Genomic DNA, 22,306 nt, shown 5'->3' on the forward strand with positions numbered 1-22,306 from the left:
AACAGGGAAACTATTCGACATACTATCGCAATATTATTTAAAACTGCATCACTCAATATTTCCACGTTAGTATCGCATAGTAGTAATATGTGTATTAAACTACATATTGTTTTCATACTTTACATGAACTTTGCCTAGTATAGCATTTAACGAAATATGACAGGAATGTTTTATTATTCAAACGTGTAGATCTAGGTTTGGAATGGTCCCCATGTATAACGTTGGGAAATAACTGATTGGTTTACTCTAGCAACAAACTTATATCAGAACTTATTTATGGTTTTGCTCTATTGTATTGGTTGGTTGGTTTGTTTGTTGTTTTACGCCGCACTCAGCAATATTCCAGCAAAATGACGGCGGTCCGTAAATAATCGAGCCTGAACCAGACAATCCAGGGATGGATATCATGAGCATCGATCAACGCAACTGGGATCGATGACATGCTTCAACCAAGTCAGCGAGCCTGACCACCCGATCCCGTTAGTCGCCTAGCTCTTCCGACAAGCATATAGTTGCCTTTTACGACAAGCATGGGTTGCTGGAGACCTATTCTATCCCGGATCTTCACGGGACTCTATTGTATTGAAACACATTGTGTCATTATATACGGACATGACCAAATCTGTTTAGTCTAATACATGTCACCAAACACGTCTTCCTCAGTGATGCCGGGGCGGTCGGATAGCCTAGCGGTTAAAGCGTTCGTTCGTCACGCCGAAGACCTGGGTTCGATTCCCGACATGGGTACAGTGTGTGAAGCCAATTTCTGGTGTCCCCCGCCGTGATATTGCTGGAACATTGCTAAAAGCGGCGTAAAACCATACTCACTCACTCACTCCTCAGTGTTGCCAAACACCCAGCCCACTCAGATATGGAACGGACAATGAGCGAGATTTTATGACACTTCATGTTTTTTCTTTGCCCCAACGGGCTTTCTTTCCAATAAAAAATATATATAATTCTTTACAGAAATATTAATCGTCAGACTTGACTAAGTCTATGTTACGTTTCATCATACATTAATTCGTTCTTTGGATTTCAAGTCAATAATTTATGTTATTGGGAGATCTATTTTATTAACACCAATAACATCAATTATTTATTTAAAATAGGGAATGAATGTATTGATATCTCAGTTTCGATTTTATTATACTACATAATCAATACTGATGCCATACAATTTGAATGTATTTATTGCCATTCATAAATGTCTCATGAAGCCTGGATGCTTCGAGAGCTATTTTCTAAAAATAGCCTGACGGCATTCCCAGAACGGAAGTGTCGACCTGGAGGCACACGTTTCACATGATGTAACTTCCGATATTTCAGCCAATCACGTTGAAGCTAATAATCTCGCGATGATTGTAAACAGAAGATGACTGTATGTTGTGTTGATGTGTTCTAATTGATGTAAGCAACAACCTATAGATGGGAAGAAGGAGGGTACGAAGATGGTTTTCACGCATAGTTGGAGTTATTGCGTCGCTGACCGCCCTTTGCATAGCAAGAAGTAATGTAGAGGCGACAGATGATCGGCCGAAGTCTTGCCCAAATCCTGGGCAGGAGTCGGCACGAGACAAGTAAGCTTACGCATTTCCAGTTTGTTTCATGACAAGATAGTTATCGTTAACCACTCATTTCAGGCTTATGTGACGACTGGTGTGAGATGGCTGCATGGTAGTCGGAAGTATTTCACTTGTGGTTTCATTCAAGGGAGATAATGCCGTAGCAATCAATACATTGTGAACGCCACACACCCAGTTTTGTACCAAGTGCTTGTTGTATGGCGTTGTCATACCAGATATGCTAATTTAGTTATAAGCAGTGTGATATTTACAGTGTGGGATAAATAGTTACATCAGTTTGGTTTCGACATAAGTTCTTCTGGTGTTATGACACGTGAAAGTATGTCATGTTGTGATGACCCTTGAACATGGCGATCGGATTGGAAATTCTGATTGGACGATCGGGGCACACCCCCGTCCTTGACATTGGTTGTCTATTCACTGGTGAACAAGAAGCTTGTAGTGTATTTAGATGAATCTGATGTGTACAATTATCAGCGGAAATATGAACGTTATCTAGGTCACTGACAATATTAACATGATTAAAAAAGTTACCGTGCCTTTCACCTGTTACATGTGAAGACAGCACAGTTAATGTCAGAGTGTATAAATAGTGCTATCATCCCTATATTTAAAGGTAGCTACAGCAAATATATATATATATAGTAGCCTACACAATGTTGGGTTTAAGCATGACTGTCAAGGGGTCCTTGTCATAGCTCTAATGTTAAAACATAAAGATTTAGTAAATCCCCAGCTTCAAATAATCTAGGAGCAATTTTTAGACCCCAAGATACACCCACCCACCCTTATTTCGACCTCTGCTGGACATTGATTTTTCAGCAGGTGTTTTATCATTCATCTAATGTTTATCCTACCTGTGTATGAATACTGGTCCCAGCAACCTATGCTTGTCCTAAATTGCAGCTGAATAGATCGGTGGTCAAACTCAGTGTATTGGTCGAGTGAATATAAAAGAATTGTGTGGATCAATGTTCATAATGTCAACCACTAATCATGCTAAATGGTATGGTCCTGACTTGATTATTTCCATACCATCATATCAAGCATATAGCAGGAATATTATTTCTGAGGGCAGCGTTAAACAACAAAGTTGACACAATCAAACACTCCATGCTTATCCCATAATTTCAATAGGGTAACAGTTCGTGGGTCAAACTTGAAGCATGATGATGATGATCCGATGTTATTTTTGCTTTCTGTTTTGAAATTCTTTTTGTATGGAACGGGTGAATGCACTCTTGACACAGACATAGTGTCACATGGTGTGGATACAGCAAAAGTTAATGCTTGAAATTGAATTAGTTCATAATTTTATGCCCTTTTCCTGTTACCATGGTTACATAAAGTGGATGTTTGTCACCAAATCATTTTCACAGTGCTGATTAAAGCATACAATTCGTTCTATTAATTGCATATTACATTCATGTACACCATACACTATCCCTGAAAATAATATAAATAAACTTTCAGAATGTGTTATGGCACTGCAGGATAACGTCATGTCTTGTATTGTGTGCAATTCCCCTCAAACCAGGAACTGACCATTCTCTGTATCTCCAGGGCTTGCATATCGGTAAACCTTCACTAACCCCTGGTTCCATCCAGGGAGGTGCTACAATTTGCCGTGCAGAGTTGCTTCTCTTGGACATGTTAGACTCCACAGAAACCTATTGTTGTGGGTTCGAATCCCGGTTTGCCCAAATTATGTTTCTAGTTTTGTCAGCACCATACTCATACTTGTGGGTCTCACCAAAGTGGTAAACATCTCAGACTTGCATCACTTTGTCATGCCTTCCAGCTCAAACAGACACACAGGGATATTACTTGAATACTGTTAGAAAAGTCACATTGGCATTATTCTTGTGAACGGATGGATAAACTTTTCTTTTTCTTATTTTTCGATCTTCCTGAGGCATGGGAATTAACTGGCTTTAAAAGTCCCAGTTTCCTCTCTTCTAAAAAGGCAGGAATGCCTGGGCTTAATCAGACTTCAAAAGTCAGTTAATTGGCCTCGGGTGGATGTAGAAACACTTCCCATTTATTTCTTAGGGCTGGGTCGACACACCAACTGTGAGATCTGATAGTATCACGATCTGATATATATCGCAATTCTTGCAGGTGCTCTCATCTGTTGTGCGTGGGCCATCTTGTTCTTACTCTTAGACAGGATGGCCAAATACCTAGCACACTGACAATTTACAGTTGGCAGTGTCAAGTATGGCAAAACAAATGAAAATATTGATCATGTTGATGTTTTCACTATTAACTTGCACTACTGATTAGTGTTTAGTGGAACAGTTATTAACGCAAAGATTTAAGATCAGAACCGATATTTTGTACTTTGTGTGCGACTGTGATCGAGAAGTAAAAAATCGCACTCCACCGATGCATTGGTGTTTCGTCCCATCTCTATTATTTATGCAGAAACACTTCCCATTATCTTATCCAGAAATGCTTTCCATCTACATGATCTATGCCACATGTTTACCTGTAAAGTGTCTGTGCTTATTTCTGTCCGTGTAGCTATGGTAACTATGGTAACAGTAGCGTGTGATTCTGTTGTACAGATACCTGATGGTGGTGAGCACCCTGGATGGACGGGTGTCGGCCTTGGACGTCGGGGACAAGGGACAGCTGATGTGGTCAGTCCAGGCTGACTCCCGGCCACTGCTGTCATCAAGTATCAGCAAAATGGAGGTGGGCTGAAAAAATTTGTTGTTGAACTAAACTGCTAAATCTATATTCACAATTAATAAAGAATCTGTCAATAATTCCAACTTGTAAGAAACAAACTACTTGTGTAATACTAGTAGTGTGAACACAAACTGGTTCAGGGCCCGCGAAGATCCGGGGTAGAATAGGTCTTCAGCAACCCATGCTTGTCGTAAAAGGCGACTATGCTTGTCGTAAGAGACGACTAACGGGATCGGGTGGGCAGGCTCGCTGACTTGGTTGATGCATGTCACTGATCCCAATTGCCCAAATCCATGCTGATGTTGTCAATCACTTAAAAGTCTGGTCCAGACTCGATCACTTACAGACTGCCGTCATATAGCTGGAATATTGCTGAGTGCAGCGTTAAACAACAAACAAACTGGTTGATGGCTGCAGCCTTTTTTTAGCAGGGTCACTGGAACAGCACAATTTAACTATTGCAATACATATCTTATCATTACCATGATTACTCAAGTATTGTGATACGTCATGATATGTTTTAATAACCTGATCGCTATCGTTGGGACTTGCTTGTACAATCATGATTAGTGATTGGAAATCTATCAACTGATCAATCATCGAAATTAATCGGTTAGCTTCATTTTACTGATTTTCATTGTTAGGTTCAGTAAAACTTGATCACACGTAACTATAACATACACAAATACTTACTTCAGCAATATTTTTTTTTAAAAAGACACTGGCCACACTCTTTCTCACATGTTTCTCCAAGTACATATACTATGTAGTGAATAAACCTTCTCAGGAAGCAAACCTGTCTCAGGGTTGAGGGGTGTGGGGAAATCATATTTGCTCGACTGCCTAGTCTTTTGGACCTTCAGATCAATCTTTGATTAATTCGATTAATCATAACACCACCACGTGACTCCGCTGATTTCTGATCAACATAGAACAAGATATTCACTATTTATAAATACAGAATTAATTTCATTTGGTATGGAATTTGAACAGGACCATGATGATAGTAAAACATTACAAAACTCGGCACGTTATACATGTTATATCCAATTATGAACAGTTGTTGGTCTTTTGACGCCTTCATGAGTATCTACATTTGCCTGAAGCTCAGCATCACTCTCCCTACAAAAAAGATATTTGTCTTGTAATTTCAGGTGATGCGAGAAGGTGTGCGGACACGACTTATTCCATCACTAGATGGCGGCCTGTACCAGTACGATGGGGACAGTATTGAGGCTGTTCCTATGACGGCAGAGACACTGCTGTCCTCATCCTTCCGATTGTCTGACAACACAATGATGATCGGTGGGAAGGACATCCGAACATATGGAATAGATCCCACTACCGGACAGGTAAGTCATCTGTCATTGTGATATGTACATCATGTTATGGGTCATTGTTAGTTCTTCTGGACTAAAGGCCCCGGCTAGAATGGGTCTTCAACAACCCATGCTTGCTGTAAAGAGCAACTATGCTTGTCGTAAGAGGAGTGAGTATTGTTAAACTCCGCTTTGAGCAATATTCCAGCAATATCATGGCAGGGGACACATGAAATGGGCTTCACTCATTGTACCCATGTGGGAATTGAACTAGAGTCTTTGGCGTGACAAGCGAACACTTCAACCACGAGGCTTCCATGCTGCCCCTGTCATAAGAGGAGAATAACATGATCGCGTGGTCAGGCTCGCTGTCTTGGTTGATGCATGTTATCGTATCCCAATTGGTTAAATCCATGTTCATGATGACAAACACAGGATTGTCTGATCCAGACTCGATTATTTACAGACTGCCATCGTATAGCTGGGTTATTGCCAAGTGCTGCGTGAAACAACAAACAAACAAACAGGACTTTGTCATACATGTTTCTCCATCACCAGTGAATACAAGTGGCTGACATGTGATGTAGTGGTGTGGTGTGGTGTGGTTTGTCTGTGTGTAACTCATGCTCAAATAAGCCCTTCTCGATGCACAAACTTTGTGTGAATCGTAATCACAGTGAATCAATGTCGAGAGAAGAGACCTAAAGAGAGAAACATTGCTGTTTGTGTGATGTAATCTGGATGCTCATTGGTGTGAGTAATTGTTGGTTTCCCTCTCTGTAATTAGGTCATCGCTTGATTCATGTTAAAAAAAATGGTGATTACACCTTATCCTGGCCGTATGTTTTCATGGATGTCAGGGGAATATAGTGTATTCAATTCTGTGACGTATTGAGAGTGGGGGTCAGGTAAATCTAGCTATCATTATGCATTTCCTCATAACATTCATAAGGGAACAATTCATGTATGTGCTATCATCACAGCTTTCCAGCGTTAGAAATTGGCACTAGTCCTGTAGTCCTTACCAAACTGCCCAATAGTAAAGGTATCCTACATTGTCCTAAGGACTAGTAGAAATTGGCCCATTTTAAGGGTTTTGCTATATGTTATCATTATACATGATTATAAGGACTAGTGGACATAAACTGTTAGTTTCTAACCCTGCTTTCATATTTCTCTTGGTAATATGTAATATATCTATTGAAATAATGCAGGATAAATATACAAATGTAAAAAATATTTAGTTGTTTTTTTTATTTAAAAAATCATGTTTCTTTTAAACTGGTCTAAGTGGACTTGTTACACGTAGATAATATAGATTTTTAGTGCTATTTTCATGATTTTCAGGATATTTGTAATGTTAAAATTTAAGTTTGTGTTTACTGTTCTGATCATGTTGCTATTGATATTGATTTATTTCTGAACATTTTGATTTGTTCAACCCACAAACATACAAACTCATACTGATATAGAGATGGCATCTCTCTGTTCTGATTGGGAAAGTTGTCACTTATGGTACAATTATAGCCTAGTACAGTCCTCTCTCAAAAAAGAAGTCCTGTTTGATTTTGGTGGAAACGTCCTAGATGTTTGTGCTGTTTGTGTTGTAGATCCGCTACCTCTGTACAATGGCAGGATGTCACGATCTTAGCCAGGGCGAGAGCCGAGCTGATGATGATCTGATTGTCATCACACGCAACACTCAGACCGTGCGTGCCGTTGATGCAAGGATTGGGGCGGAGAAGTAAGAGCAATCATTTCTAACACCTCTAAGTGATATTTCGAGGTCGTATCAATAAATACAGGGTTGACTTGTTTTATTTTTTACTTTTTATTTTTTCAATGTTACCCATCATCTTCCCGAGGCAAGAGAGTTAACTGACTTTAAAAGTCCAGTTTCCACCCTTGCCCAACTAATCTGGAATTCCTGGGCTCGATCATAGAGCGTCAGTGGTTATTACGAGTTATGTCCCTTCTAAACCTCTCCTATGGACCAAGCAGATTCCACCTCTCGTATCACTTGCATTTGATTCAAACAAAATGTCAGTGCCCAGTCAAGACGATCTGATCGATAATCAGGATATATATTGTGACAAAATGGGTCTTACATCGCGAAGTGCATCAAATCACATGAGCACCTTGATTAAAATCTTGAAAGGATTTGGAAAATATCTGTTGACAATGAGTTGGCGGTGGACATGCTTTGCAAATCCTGCAATCGACCGAAATCAGCACGACAGATTACGAACCGGATTTCATTTTCGTTGCGTTATTTTGATTAAACTATGCATAGACTCGTTAGCGAAGCCAAACTGTAACTCCATAATCATGATAATACCAGCCTAGTTCGGCAAGGGTGGAAACTCGTTAACTCTTTTGCCTCGGGAAGATGTGTACCTGTGCGAGGTACTAGTGCCTTTACCAGAAGATTGCACTAAAGAGGTGGAAAGCCATTAGCAAACTCTGTCTGCCTTCAATGTCATTAAGCTCTGAATCATCTTCGTGAGGCAAGGGAGTTAACAGACTCCAAGTCCAGGAGTTATATCTTGGCTGGACAAACCACTTGTGAATTGGACACTACTTGTGAATCATGTAATTTTGTTGATAACATATTAAGGATGGATGAAGCCACTTTGTAATGTTGTGTATAACATATTTGCTCATGAATCACCATGAAATGAGTGAGTGAGTGAGTTGGGTTTAACACCGCTTTTAACAGTATTCCAGTCATATCACGGCGTGTCAGCTTAATGTGGGAGGAAAGCTCGAAGTGATGCAGGTCTCAGACGTTTACCACTTCGGTGAAACCCACGAGCACGGGTATGGTGCTGACAAACCTAGAAAAATAATCGGGGCGAACCAGGATTCGAACCCACAATCATAGGTTTCTGGCGTGTCCAAGGGACGCAACTCTGCACAGCGAATCTAGGCGCCTTAGACGACTGGGCCGCCCGTGCCCCCCACCATGAAATGAGGCAAATAGAAGCCAAGATTTTATCTCAGAGTGCATTAATAGGCGTCTCAGGGGTGAGGAGTTCTAAAGATTTTGGAGCCCCGCCAGGTGGTTACGCCTTTGCCATGTACTTGTAGGCCAGTTTGGAGAAGGGCCAGTAACTTGTGAACGGAGCAAGCCCTCCTGGCTACAGACAAATTTGTTGTTTAATCTACCCCTGGATATTCATAGAAACTTTGTGTCGGGCAATGAATGAATTCAGCCTGTGTGTTGTACACCTTGTATTTAACACTGTTTAAAGAAGGAACTCATTAAAACAAACATTTGACTGCGTTTACCATGAAAACATTTTTCTTAGTATCATTCAGTCCAATAATTTACTTTCAAACTGACACCAAGCAATAACATGATCCTAATAATTGGTCACCAGGTTTGAATTGGTATAACTTGATGACTTCTTCATGACATTTATATTTCTTTGCCGTTAGGTGGAACTTCAGTGTAGGTCGCCATGAGATAGAGATCATTGATGGCCAGAAGCCCAGTCGCCCAGAAGAGATAGATGACGATGATGACGATGGTGTCACCATTGCAGCGTGTAATCCAGGTGAGAACCTTCTCTTGAGAGTTCAAAGTTGTGTCATTCTCACTGTAGCACTTATCCCCGTGAAATACTCGCTGATTGGAAATAATACTGACAACATTTCATAACCAATCATGCTGATATGACATTTTTAATGAATATATTTCAATGTGTATTTATCTCTCAACAAAGCCACTGATTTATGATTTTATTGATGCTTGTCCCCGTGAATACGACCACAAGCTGAAAGATGCAATTGTCCAGACCACCACTTTTAGGCAACGTGAAATTGACAGGTGATGATGGTGAACGAGTCTCTTCAGAACAGATATGTTTAACATGAATGTTTACATTTTAATGATTGAATTCATAAAGTGCATAAGAACTATGCAGCCATCACGGATCTGAACCAACAGTCCATTTTTGTGTTTGTTTGTTTGTTGTTTAACGACGCACACAGCAATATTCCAGCTGTGTGATGGTGGTCAATGAATAATGGAGTCTGGCCCAGATAATCCAGTGGTCAACATCATTAGCATTGATCCAGGCAATTGGGATACGATGTCATGCATGAACCAAGTCAGCGAGTCTGACCACCCAAGCACAATGCTCTTGTGAACTGGACCGCCTCCGTAGTCTAGTGGTAGAGCGTCCGCCCGGAGAGCGGAAGGATCGGGGTGTGATCCCCGGCCGCGTCATACCAAAAGACGTTAAAAGATGGGACTTGTTGTTACCCTGTCTGGTGCTCGGCATTATTGGGGTAAAACAAGGACTGGTTGGCTCGGAGTCAGTATACTGTGTCTGAGCAATGCTGAGTGGGCTATTCATGTTAAACTGTTACATGGTATCTCAGTGAGCTAGCACTATAAATCGGCATCAGTCAACACACACACACATGCATGCACGTTGTCATATAAGTGCAATAATCTTGGATGTGATGTTAAACACAATTTCACCTCACCTCTTGTGAACTGACAGGGTCCGTTTGTGGTGTTATTACAGGTGAGGGCTTGTCGCCAGAGGAAATGTCGGACTTGGAGGGAAACCTGAAGATCATTGTGCCGGAGGGGATGATAGTGGCCCTCAACCCTGAGGACTCTGTCAGTGTCATGTGGCAACACAAGGTAAGGCCGAAACAATATTCCGAAACTCTGTGATACGTGGCCTTCGATATGATAGATGATAGGTATGAACCAGTATTGTGATACATGAAAATACAAGATACTTAGTTGTAACTTACTTAGTAAGATTAACCAAATCTAAATAGGGATAAGGTGTGGTTATTGTAACACACACCTTATTGTTACGCACACTTCACTTTGGCACACACCTTATTGTGACACAAACCTTATTGTGACACACACCTTATAGTGACACACACCTTATAGTGACACACACCTTATAGTGACACACACCTTATTGCAACACACACCTTATAGTAACACACACTTATTGTAACACACACCTCATTGTTACACACATCTCATTGTGGCACACACCTTATTGTGACACAAACCTTATTGTGACACACACCTTAATGTGACACACACCTCATTGTGACACACACTTCACTTTGGAACACACCACTTTGGACACTCTCCTTATTGCTACACACTTTATTGTAACACACTCCTTATTGTGACACACTCTTTATTGTGACTCACACCTCATTGTTACACACACCTATTGTTACACACACCCTATTGTTACACACACACCTATTGTTACACACACCATATTGGAACACACCTTATTGTTACACACACCTTATAGTAACACACACTTATTGTTACACACACCTATTTTTACACAAATCTATTGTTACACAAACCTTATTGTTACACACACCTCACTGTGACACACACCTTATTGTGACACTCTCCTTATTGCTACGTACTCTTTATTGTGATGCACACCTTATTGTTACACACTCTTTATTGTGACACACACCTTATTGTGACACACACCTATTGTAACACACACCTTATTATAACACACACTTCACTTTGGCACACACCTCATTGTTACACACACCTCATTGTTACACACTACTTATTCTTACACCACTGTTTCTGCCAGTTCTCCAGCCCAGTGGCACACACCGTATTGTAACACACACCTCATTGTTACACACTACTTATTCTTACACCACTGTTTCCGCCAGTTCTCCAGCCCAGTGGCAGACACCGTATTGTAACACACTACTTATTCTTACACCACTGTTTCTGCCAGTTCTCCAGCCCAGTGGCAGACACCGTATTGTAACACACTACTTATTCTTACACCACTGTTTCTGCCAGTTCTCCAGCCCAGTGGCAGACACCGTATTGTAACACACTACTTATTCTTACACCACTGTTTCTGCCAGTTCTCCAGCCGAGTGGCAGACACCGTATTGTAACACACTACTTATTCTTACACCACTGTTTCTGCCAGTTCTCCAGCCCAGTGGCAGACACCGTATTGTAACACACTACTTATTCTTACACCACTGTTTCTGCCAGTTCTCCAGCCCAGTGGCAGACACCGTATTGTAACACACTACTTATTCTTACACCACTGTTTCCGCCAGTTCTCCAGCCCAGTGGCAGACACCGTATTGTAACACACCACTTATTCTTACACCACTGTTTCTGCCAGTTCTCCAGCCGAGTGGCAGACACCGTATTGTAACACACTACTTATTCTTACACCACTGTTTCTGCCAGTTCTCCAGCCCAGTGGCACACACCGTATTGTAACACACTACTTATTCTTACACCACTGTTTCTGCCAGTTCTCCAGCCCAGTGGCAGACACTGTATTGTAACACACTACTTATTCTTACACCACTGTTTCTGCCAGTTCTCCAGCCCAGTGGCAGACACCGTATTGTAACACACACCTTATTCTTACACCACTGTTTCTGCCAGTTCTCCAGCCCAGTGGCAGACACCGTATTGTAACACACTACTTATTCTTACACCACTGTTTCTGCCAGTTCTCCAGCCGAGTGGCAGACACCGTATTGTAACACACCACTTATTCTTACACCACTGTTCTGCCAGTTCTCCAGCCCAGTGGCAGACACCGTATTGTAACACACCACTTATTCTTACACCACTGTTCTGCCAGTTCTCCAGCCCAGTGGCAGACACCGTATTGTAACACACTACTTATTCTTACACCACTGTTTCTGCCAGTTCTCCAGCCCAGTGGCACACACCGTATTGTAACACACTACTTATTCTTACACCACTGTTTCTGCCAGTTCTCCAGCCCAGTGGCAGACACCGTATTGTAACACACTACTTATTCTTACACCACTGTTTCTGCCAGTTCTCCAGCCCAGTGGCAGACACCGTATTGTAACACACTACTTATTCTTACACCACTGTTTCTGCCAGTTCTCCAGCCCAGTGGCAGACACCGTATTGTAACACACCACTTATTCTTACACCACTGTTTCTGCCAGTTCTCCAGCCCAGTGGCAGACACCGTATTGTAACACACTACTTATTCTTACACCACTGTTTCTGCCAGTTCTCCAGCCCAGTGGCAGACACCGTATTGTAACACACTACTTATTCTTACACCACTGTTTCCGCCAGTTCTCCAGCCCAGTAGCACACACCGTATTGTAACACACTACTTATTCTTACACCACTGTTTCTGCCAGTTCTCCAGCCCAGTGGCAGACACCGTATTGTAACACACTACTTATTCTTACACCACTGTTTCCGCCAGTTCTCCAGCCCAGTGGCAGACACCGTATTGTAACACACACCTTATTCTTACACCACTGTTTCCGCCAGTTCTCCAGCCCAGTGGCACACACCGTATTGTAACACACACCTCATTGTTACACACTACTTATTCTTACACCACTGTTTCCGCCAGTTCTCCAGCCCAGTGGCAGACACCGTATTGTAACACACTACTTATTCTTACACCACTGTTTCTGCCAGTTCTCCAGCCCAGTGGCAGACACCGTATTGTAACACACTACTTATTCTTACACCACTGTTTCTGCCAGTTCTCCAGCCCAGTGGCACACACCGTATTGTAACACACTACTTATTCTTACACCACTGTTTCTGCCAGTTCTCCAGCCCAGTGGCAGACACCGTATTGTAACACACTACTTATTCTTACACCACTGTTTCTGCCAGTTCTCCAGCCCAGTGGCAGACACCGTATTGTAACACACTACTTATTCTTACACCACTGTTTCTGCCAGTTCTCCAGCCCAGTGGCAGACACCGTATTGTAACACACCACTTATTCTTACACCACTGTTTCTGCCAGTTCTCCAGCCCAGTGGCAGACACCGTATTGTAACACACTACTTATTCTTACACCACTGTTTCTGCCAGTTCTCCAGCCCAGTGGCAGACACCGTATTGTAACACACTACTTATTCTTACACCACTGTTTCCGCCAGTTCTCCAGCCCAGTGGCACACACCGTATTGTAACACACTACTTATTCTTACACCACTGTTTCTGCCAGTTCTCCAGCCCAGTGGCAGACACCGTATTGTAACACACTACTTATTCTTACACCACTGTTTCCGCCAGTTCTCCAGCCCAGTGGCAGACACCGTATTGTAACACACACCTTATTCTTACACCACTGTTTCCGCCAGTTCTCCAGCCCAGTGGCACACACCGTATTGTAACACACACCTCATTGTTACACACTACTTATTCTTACACCACTGTTTCCGCCAGTTCTCCAGCCCAGTGGCAGACACCGTATTGTAACACACTACTTATTCTTACACCACTGTTTCTGCCAGTTCTCCAGCCCAGTGGCAGACACCGTATTGTAACACACTACTTATTCTTACACCACTGTTTCTGCCAGTTCTCCAGCCCAGTGGCACACACCGTATTGTAACACACTACTTATTCTTACACCACTGTTTCCGCCAGTTCTCCAGCCCAGTGGCAGACACAGTATTGTAACACACTTCTTATTCTTACACCACTGTTTCTGCCAGTTCTCCAGCCCAGTGGCAGACACCGTATTGTAACACACTTCTTATTCTTACACCACTGTTTCTGCCAGTTCTCCAGCCCAGTGGCAGACACCGTATTGTAACACACTACTTATTCTTACACCACTGTTTCTGCCAGTTCTCCAGCCGAGTGGCAGACACCGTATTGTAACACACTACTTATTCTTACACCACTGTTTCTGCCAGTTCTCCAGCCCAGTGGCACACACCGTATTGTAACACACACCTTATTCTTACACCACTGTTTCTGCCAGTTCTCCAGCCCAGTGGCAGACACCGTATTGTAACACACTACTTATTCTTACACCACTGTTCTGCCAGTTCTCCAGCCCAGTGGCAGACACCGTATTGTAACACACTACTTATTCTTACACCACTGTTTCTGCCAGTTCTCCAGCCCAGTGGCACACACCGTATTGTAACACACTACTTATTCTTACACCACTGTTTCTGCCAGTTCTCCAGCCCAGTGGCACACACCGTATTGTAACACACTACTTATTCTTACACCACTGTTTCTGCCAGTTCTCCAGCCCAGTGGCAAACACCGTATTGTAACACACACCTTATTCTTACACCACTGTTTCCGCCAGTTCTCCAGCCCAGTGGCACACACCGTATTGTAACACACTACTTATTCTTACACCACTGTTTCCGCCAGTTCTTCAGCCCAGTGGCAGACACCGTATTGTAACACACACCTTATTCTTACACCACTGTTTCCGCCAGTTCTCCAGCCCAGTGGCACACACCGTATTGTAACACACACCTCATTGTTACACACTACTTATTCTTACACCACTGTTTCCGCCAGTTCTCCAGCCCAGTGGCAGACACCGTATTGTAACACACTACTTATTCTTACACCACTGTTTCTGCCAGTTCTCCAGCCCAGTGGCAGACACCGTATTGTAACACACTACTTATTCTTACACCACTGTTTCTGCCAGTTCTCCAGCCCAGTGGCACACACCGTATTGTAACACACTACTTATTCTTACACCACTGTTTCTGCCAGTTCTCCAGCCCAGTGGCAGACACTGTATTGTAACACACTACTTATTCTTACACCACTGTTTCTGCCAGTTCTCCAGCCCAGTGGCAGACACCGTATTGTAACACACTACTTATTCTTACACCACTGTTTCTGCCAGTTCTCCAGCCCAGTGGCAGACACCGTATTGTAACACACCACTTATTCTTACACCACTGTTTCTGCCAGTTCTCCAGCCCAGTGGCAGACACCGTATTGTAACACACTACTTATTCTTACACCACTGTTTCTGCCAGTTCTCCAGCCCAGTGGCAGACACCGTATTGTAACACACTACTTATTCTTACACCACTGTTTCCGCCAGTTCTCCAGCCCAGTGGCACACACCGTATTGTAACACACTACTTATTCTTACACCACTGTTTCTGCCAGTTCTCCAGCCCAGTGGCAGACACTGTATTGTAACACACTACTTATTCTTACACCACTGTTTCCGCCAGTTCTCCAGCCCAGTGGCAGACACCGTATTGTAACACACACCTTATTCTTACACCACTGTTTCCGCCAGTTCTCCAGCCCAGTGGCACACACCATATTGTAACACACACCTCATTGTTACACACTACTTATTCTTACACCACTGTTTCCGCCAGTTCTCCAGCCCAGTGGCAGACACCGTATTGTAACACACTACTTATTCTTACACCACTGTTTCTGCCAGTTCTCCAGCCCAGTGGCAGACACCGTATTGTAACACACTACTTATTCTTACACCACTGTTTCTGCCAGTTCTCCAGCCCAGTGGCAGACACCGTATTGTAACACACTACTTATTCTTACACCACTGTTTCTGCCAGTTCTCCAGCCCAGTGGCAGACACAGTATTGTAACACACTTCTTATTCTTACACCACTGTTTCTGCCAGTTCTCCAGCCCAGTGGCAGACACCGTATTGTAACACACTTCTTATTCTTACACCACTGTTTCTGCCAGTTCTCCAGCCCAGTGGCAGACACCGTATTGTAACACACTACTTATTCTTACACCACTGTTTCTGCCAGTTCTCCAGCCCAGTGGCAGACACCGTATTGTAACACACTACTTATTCTTACACCACTGTTTCTGCCAGTTCTCCAGCCCAGTGGCACACACCGTATTGTAACACACACCTTATTCTTACACCACTGTTTCTGCCAGTTCTCCAGCCCAGTGGCAGACACCGTATTGTAACACACTACTTATTCTTACACCACTGTTCTGCCAGTTCTCCAGCCCAGTGGCAGACACCGTATTGTAACACACTACTTATTCTTACACCACTGTTTCTGCCAGTTCTCCAGCCCAGTGGCACACACCGTATTGTAACACACTACTTATTCTTACACCACTGTTTCTGCCAGTTCTCCAGCCCAGTGGCACACACCGTATTGTAACACACTACTTATTCTTACACCACTGTTTCTGCCAGTTCTCCAGCCCAGTGGCAAACACCGTATTGTAACACACACCTTATTCTTACACCACTGTTTCCGCCAGTTCTCCAGCCCAGTGGCACACACCGTATTGTAACACACTACTTATTCTTACACCACTGTTTCCGCCAGTTCTCCAGCCCAGTGGCACACACCGTATTGTAACACACACCTTATTCTTACACCACTGTTTCCGCCAGTTCTCCAGCCCAGTGGCACACACCGTATTGTAACACACACCTCATTGTTACACACTACTTATTCTTACACCACTGTTTCCGCCAGTTCTCCAGCCCAGTGGCAGACACCGTATTGTAACACACTACTTATTCTTACACCACTGTTTCTGCCAGTTCTCCAGCCCAGTGGCAGACACCGTATTGTAACACACTACTTATTCTTACACCACTGTTTCTGCCAGTTCTCCAGCCCAGTGGCACACACCGTATTGTAACACACTACTTATTCTTACACCACTGTTTCTGCCAGTTCTCCAGCCCAGTGGCAGACACTGTATTGTAACACACTACTTATTCTTACACCACTGTTTCTGCCAGTTCTCCAGCCCAGTGGCAGACACCGTATTGTAACACACTACTTATTCTTACACCACTGTTTCTGCCAGTTCTCCAGCCCAGTGGCACACACCGTATTGTAACACACCACTTATTCTTACACCACTGTTTCTGCCAGTTCTCCAGCCCAGTGGCAGACACCGTATTGTAACACACTACTTATTCTTACACCACTGTTTCTGCCAGTTCTCCAGCCCAGTGGCAGACACCGTATTGTAACACACTACTTATTCTTACACCACTGTTTCCGCCAGTTCTCCAGCCCAGTGGCACACACCGTATTGTAACACACTACTTATTCTTACACCACTGTTTCTGCCAGTTCTCCAGCCCAGTGGCAGACACTGTATTGTAACACACTACTTATTCTTACACCACTGTTTCCGCCAGTTCTCCAGCCCAGTGGCAGACACCGTATTGTAACACACACCTTATTCTTACACCACTGTTTCCGCCAGTTCTCCAGCCCAGTGGCACACACCGTATTGTAACACACACCTCATTGTTACACACTACTTATTCTTACACCACTGTTTCCGCCAGTTCTCCAGCCCAGTGGCAGACACCTTATTGTAACACACTACTTATTCTTACACCACTGTTTCTGCCAGTTCTCCAGCCCAGTGGCAGACACCGTATTGTAACACACTACTTATTCTTACACCACTGTTTCTGCCAGTTCTCCAGCCCAGTGGCAGACACCGTATTGTAACACACTACTTATTCTTACACCACTGTTTCTGCCAGTTCTCCAGCCCAGTGGCAGACACAGTATTGTAACACACTTCTTATTCTTACACCACTGTTTCTGCCAGTTCTCCAGCCCAGTGGCAGACACCGTATTGTAACACACTTCTTATTCTTACACCACTGTTTCTGCCAGTTCTCCAGCCCAGTGGCAGACACCGTATTGTAACACACTACTTATTCTTACACCACTGTTTCTGCCAGTTCTCCAGCCGAGTGGCAGACACCGTATTGTAACACACTACTTATTCTTACACCACTGTTTCTGCCAGTTCTCCAGCCCAGTGGCACACACCGTATTGTAACACACACCTTATTCTTACACCACTGTTTCTGCCAGTTCTCCAGCCCAGTGGCAGACACCGTATTGTAACACACTACTTATTCTTACACCACTGTTCTGCCAGTTCTCCAGCCCAGTGGCAGACACCGTATTGTAACACACTACTTATTCTTACACCACTGTTTCTGCCAGTTCTCCAGCCCAGTGGCACACACCGTATTGTAACACACTACTTATTCTTACACCACTGTTTCTGCCAGTTCTCCAGCCCAGTGGCACACACCGTATTGTAACACACTACTTATTCTTACACCACTGTTTCTGCCAGTTCTCCAGCCCAGTGGCAAACACCGTATTGTAACACACACCTTATTCTTACACCACTGTTTCCGCCAGTTCTCCAGCCCAGTGGCACACACCGTATTGTAACACACACCTCATTGTTACACACTACTTATTCTTACACCACTGTTTCCGCCAGTTCTCCAGCCCAGTGGCAGACACCGTATTGTAACACACTACTTATTCTTACACCACTGTTTCTGCCAGTTCTCCAGCCCAGTGGCAGACACCGTATTGTAACACACTACTTATTCTTACACCACTGTTTCTGCCAGTTCTCCAGCCCAGTGGCAGACACCGTATTGTAACACACTACTTATTCTTACACCACTGTTTCTGCCAGTTCTCCAGCCCAGTGGCAGACACCGTATTGTAACACACTTCTTATTATTACACCACTGTTTCTGCCAGTTCTCCAGCCCAGTGGCAGACACCGTATTGTAACACACTACTTATTCTTACACCACTGTTTCTGCCAGTTCTCCAGCCCAGTGGCAGACACCGTATTGTAACACACTACTTATTCTTACACCACTGTTTCTGCCAGTTCTCCAGCCCAGTGGCACACACCGTAATGTAACACACACCTTATTCTTACACCACTGTTTCTGCCAGTTCTCCAGCCCAGTAGCAGACACCGTATTGTAACACACTACTTATTCTTACACCACTGTTCTGCCAGTTCTCCAGCCCAGTGGCAGACACCGTATTGTAACACACTACTTATTCTTACACCACTGTTTCTGCCAGTTCTCCAGCCGAGTGGCAGACACCGTATTGTAACACACCACTTATTCTTACACCACTGTTCTGCCAGTTCTCCAGCCCAGTGGCAGACACCGTATTGTAACACACCACTTATTCTTACACCACTGTTCTGCCAGTTCTCCAGCCCAGTGGCAGACACCGTATTGTAACACACTACTTATTCTTACACCACTGTTTCTGCCAGTTCTCCAGCCCAGTGGCACACACCGTATTGTAACACACTACTTATTCTTACACCACTGTTTCTGCCAGTTCTCCAGCCCAGTGGCACACACCGTATTGTAACACACTACTTATTCTTACACCACTGTTTCTGCCAGTTCTCCAGCCCAGTGGCAGACACCGTATTGTAACACACACCTTATTCTTACACCACTGTTTCCGCCAGTTCTCCAGCCCAGTGGCAGACACCGTATTGTAACACACTACTTATTCTTACACCACTGTTTCTGCCAGTTCTCCAGCCCAGTGGCAGACACCGTATTGTAACACACTACTTATTCTTACACCACTGTTTCTGCCAGTTCTCCAGCCCAGTGGCAGACACCGTATTGTAACACACTACTTATTCTTACACCACTGTTTCCGCCAGTTCTCCAGCCCAGTGGCAGACACCGTATTGTAACACACTACTTATTCTTACACCACTGTTTCCGCCAGTTCTCCAGCCCAGTGGCAGACACCGTATTGTAACACACTACTTATTCTTACACCACTGTTTCCGCCAGTTCTCCAGCCCAGTGGCAGACACCGTATTGTAACACACTACTTATTCTTACACCACTGTTTCTGCCAGTTCTCCAGCCCAGTGGCAGACACCGTATTGTAACACACTACTTATTCTTACACCACTGTTTCTGCCAGTTCTCCAGCCCAGTGGCAGACACCGTATTGTAACACACTACTTATTCTTACACCACTGTTTCCGCCAGTTCTCCAGCCCAGTGGCACACACCGTATTGTAACACACTACTTATTCTTACACCACTGTTTCTGCCAGTTCTCCAGCCCAGTGGCAGACACCGTATTGTAACACACTACTTATTCTTACACCACTGTTTCCGTCAGTTCTCCAGCCCAGTGGCACACACCGTATTGTAACACACTACTTATTCTTACACCACTGTTTCCGCCAGTTCTCCAGCCCGGTGGCCAATGCATGGCTGATGCACCAGGGCCAGCTGAAGCAGATGAGTCTGTTTGACACGCGCCATGTTCCAGCCATCTCCAGCTTCCAGCCCGACGACATTGACAGCCCACCAGGGGACCCACTGCTTTATGTTGGTGAGTTCAACACAGCCATCTGATGAGGAGTAGTTACTTAAAATCAAAGAGCCTCTCTTGACTAGTGGGTGAAACTTGAACATGACAGGACAACAACTACAACTGCCCTGTGTTGTAGGTGTCCTTTGTGTAAATCAAGATTATGTAAGTTATATCTATACTTCATAAGTAAGCATCACTATTAAGTTTTGGGTGATAAGTTATGATTCGGCCTACTCAGAGAACACTAACCTTTCTGTTAGCTGGTTTCTGTAATGGAGTACTATCGAGGGCATCTATTGCACTATTGCAACAGTACTGAGGTGATACATTGGAAATGTTATGGTTCTCATGTACAAGGGATTTAAACCAGTACATGCTACTCAGAATGTCAAAGATCTTCCACTGTCTGTCTGTGCTATAGGTGTGCATCAGAACCAGGTTTACATGCTACTCAGAATGTCAAAGATCTTCCACTGTCTGTCTGTCTGTGTTATAGGTGTGCATCAGAACCAAGTTTACATGCTACTCAGAATGTCAAAGATCTTCCACTGTCTGTCTGTCTGTGTTATAGGTGTGCATCAGAACCAGGTTTACATGCTACTCAGAATGTCAAAGATCTTCCACTGTCTGTCTGTCTGTGTTATAGGTGTGCATCAGAACCAGATTTACATGCTACTCAGAATGTCAAAGATCTTCCACTGTCTGTCTGTCTGTCTGTGTTATAGGTGTGCATCAGAACCAGGTTTACATGCTACTCAGGATGTCAAAGATCTTCCACTGTCTGTTTGTTCTATAGGCATGCATCAGAACCAGCTTTACGTCCAGCCATCTGATCAGATGCAGGAGACCGTCTCTGCCGCTGCTGCCAACAGCCTCCAGACTGTGCCACTGCGAATCACCTGGAGGCCCTATCTCAGTACAGGTAACAGGATATTGAAATAGGAATCTTAATCAGGTTCTCCATCAGTCATCAGTCTGAATGGGTACACACTGATCATTGGTCATATTTTGGGTTCAAAACCATTCTAGCAAAAAGTGTAAAATAGAGGACAATTATGAGGTTTTTTTTAATCAATATGTACATTACAACTTGAAAATAACTGACCATTTTAAACAATGTTTGACCCTGTTTTAGTTAACCGTATACCAAACTGTTATGCACTATTTTGCACCTAAAGCTTAAGTCTTAAATGAAGGTACACTTTATAAGACTTTCCTGACATGTTAGATGCTTGCTTACATAGTCAACACAATGGCTGTTCTTTCAATAGATCTTTAGAAACCCTACTACAGCACAGTAATCTTTATATATGCTTAAAATGTCCAAACTGTTTTTGTTGTCAGCGACATCTCGGACACCTATAATGAACCCCAGTCAGGACCTACCTCAGATAGCTGAAGGAGTGGACGATGCACAGGCTGCAACCTCGCTCGTGTCATGGCATGAAAACTACCCTTTTGGTAATGCAAATCCTACCATGAATTTGAAAAATACTCGATTCTGATTGATCAGAGGTTTCAAATCACAATAACCACTTCTGATTAAAAACGGTATATTTGACGACCACATCACACTGAAAGCTAATATTATGTATTTATTCAGATTTTTCTGGTTTCACATTATGGTTGATAAACATAAAAAATGTTTACAGATATAATATACCATGCTGTGAGGTAGTTCGATATCTAAGGAAAAACACTGGCAGAGAAAAACTCCAT

At 43.4% G+C, this 22,306-nt stretch overlaps 1 protein-coding gene across 1 annotated transcript in view; it reads left to right on the forward strand.

Annotated features, from left to right (window-relative positions):
* Nucleotides 1–1,330: 1,330 nt before the first annotated feature.
* Nucleotides 1,331–22,306, forward strand: part of LOC125378215 (eukaryotic translation initiation factor 2-alpha kinase 3-like) — a 34,913-nt gene continuing 13,937 nt past the window's right edge. Inside the window, exons 1-9 of the mRNA XM_048393291.1 lie at nucleotides 1,331–1,580; nucleotides 4,157–4,286; nucleotides 5,438–5,635; nucleotides 7,213–7,346; nucleotides 9,044–9,162; nucleotides 10,141–10,262; nucleotides 20,458–20,605; nucleotides 21,384–21,509; nucleotides 21,932–22,048. Of these exons, the coding sequence (XP_048249248.1) occupies nucleotides 1,429–1,580; nucleotides 4,157–4,286; nucleotides 5,438–5,635; nucleotides 7,213–7,346; nucleotides 9,044–9,162; nucleotides 10,141–10,262; nucleotides 20,458–20,605; nucleotides 21,384–21,509; nucleotides 21,932–22,048 (1,246 nt within the window). The 5' untranslated portion in view covers nucleotides 1,331–1,428. The remainder of the gene's footprint in view (nucleotides 1,581–4,156; nucleotides 4,287–5,437; nucleotides 5,636–7,212; nucleotides 7,347–9,043; nucleotides 9,163–10,140; nucleotides 10,263–20,457; nucleotides 20,606–21,383; nucleotides 21,510–21,931; nucleotides 22,049–22,306) is intronic.

This window comes from Haliotis rufescens, unplaced genomic scaffold, assembly GCF_023055435.1.
Source record: "Haliotis rufescens isolate VD_foot unplaced genomic scaffold, xgHalRufe1.0.p SCAF_12, whole genome shotgun sequence".
NCBI classification, from domain to species: Eukaryota; Metazoa; Mollusca; class Gastropoda; order Lepetellida; family Haliotidae; genus Haliotis; species Haliotis rufescens.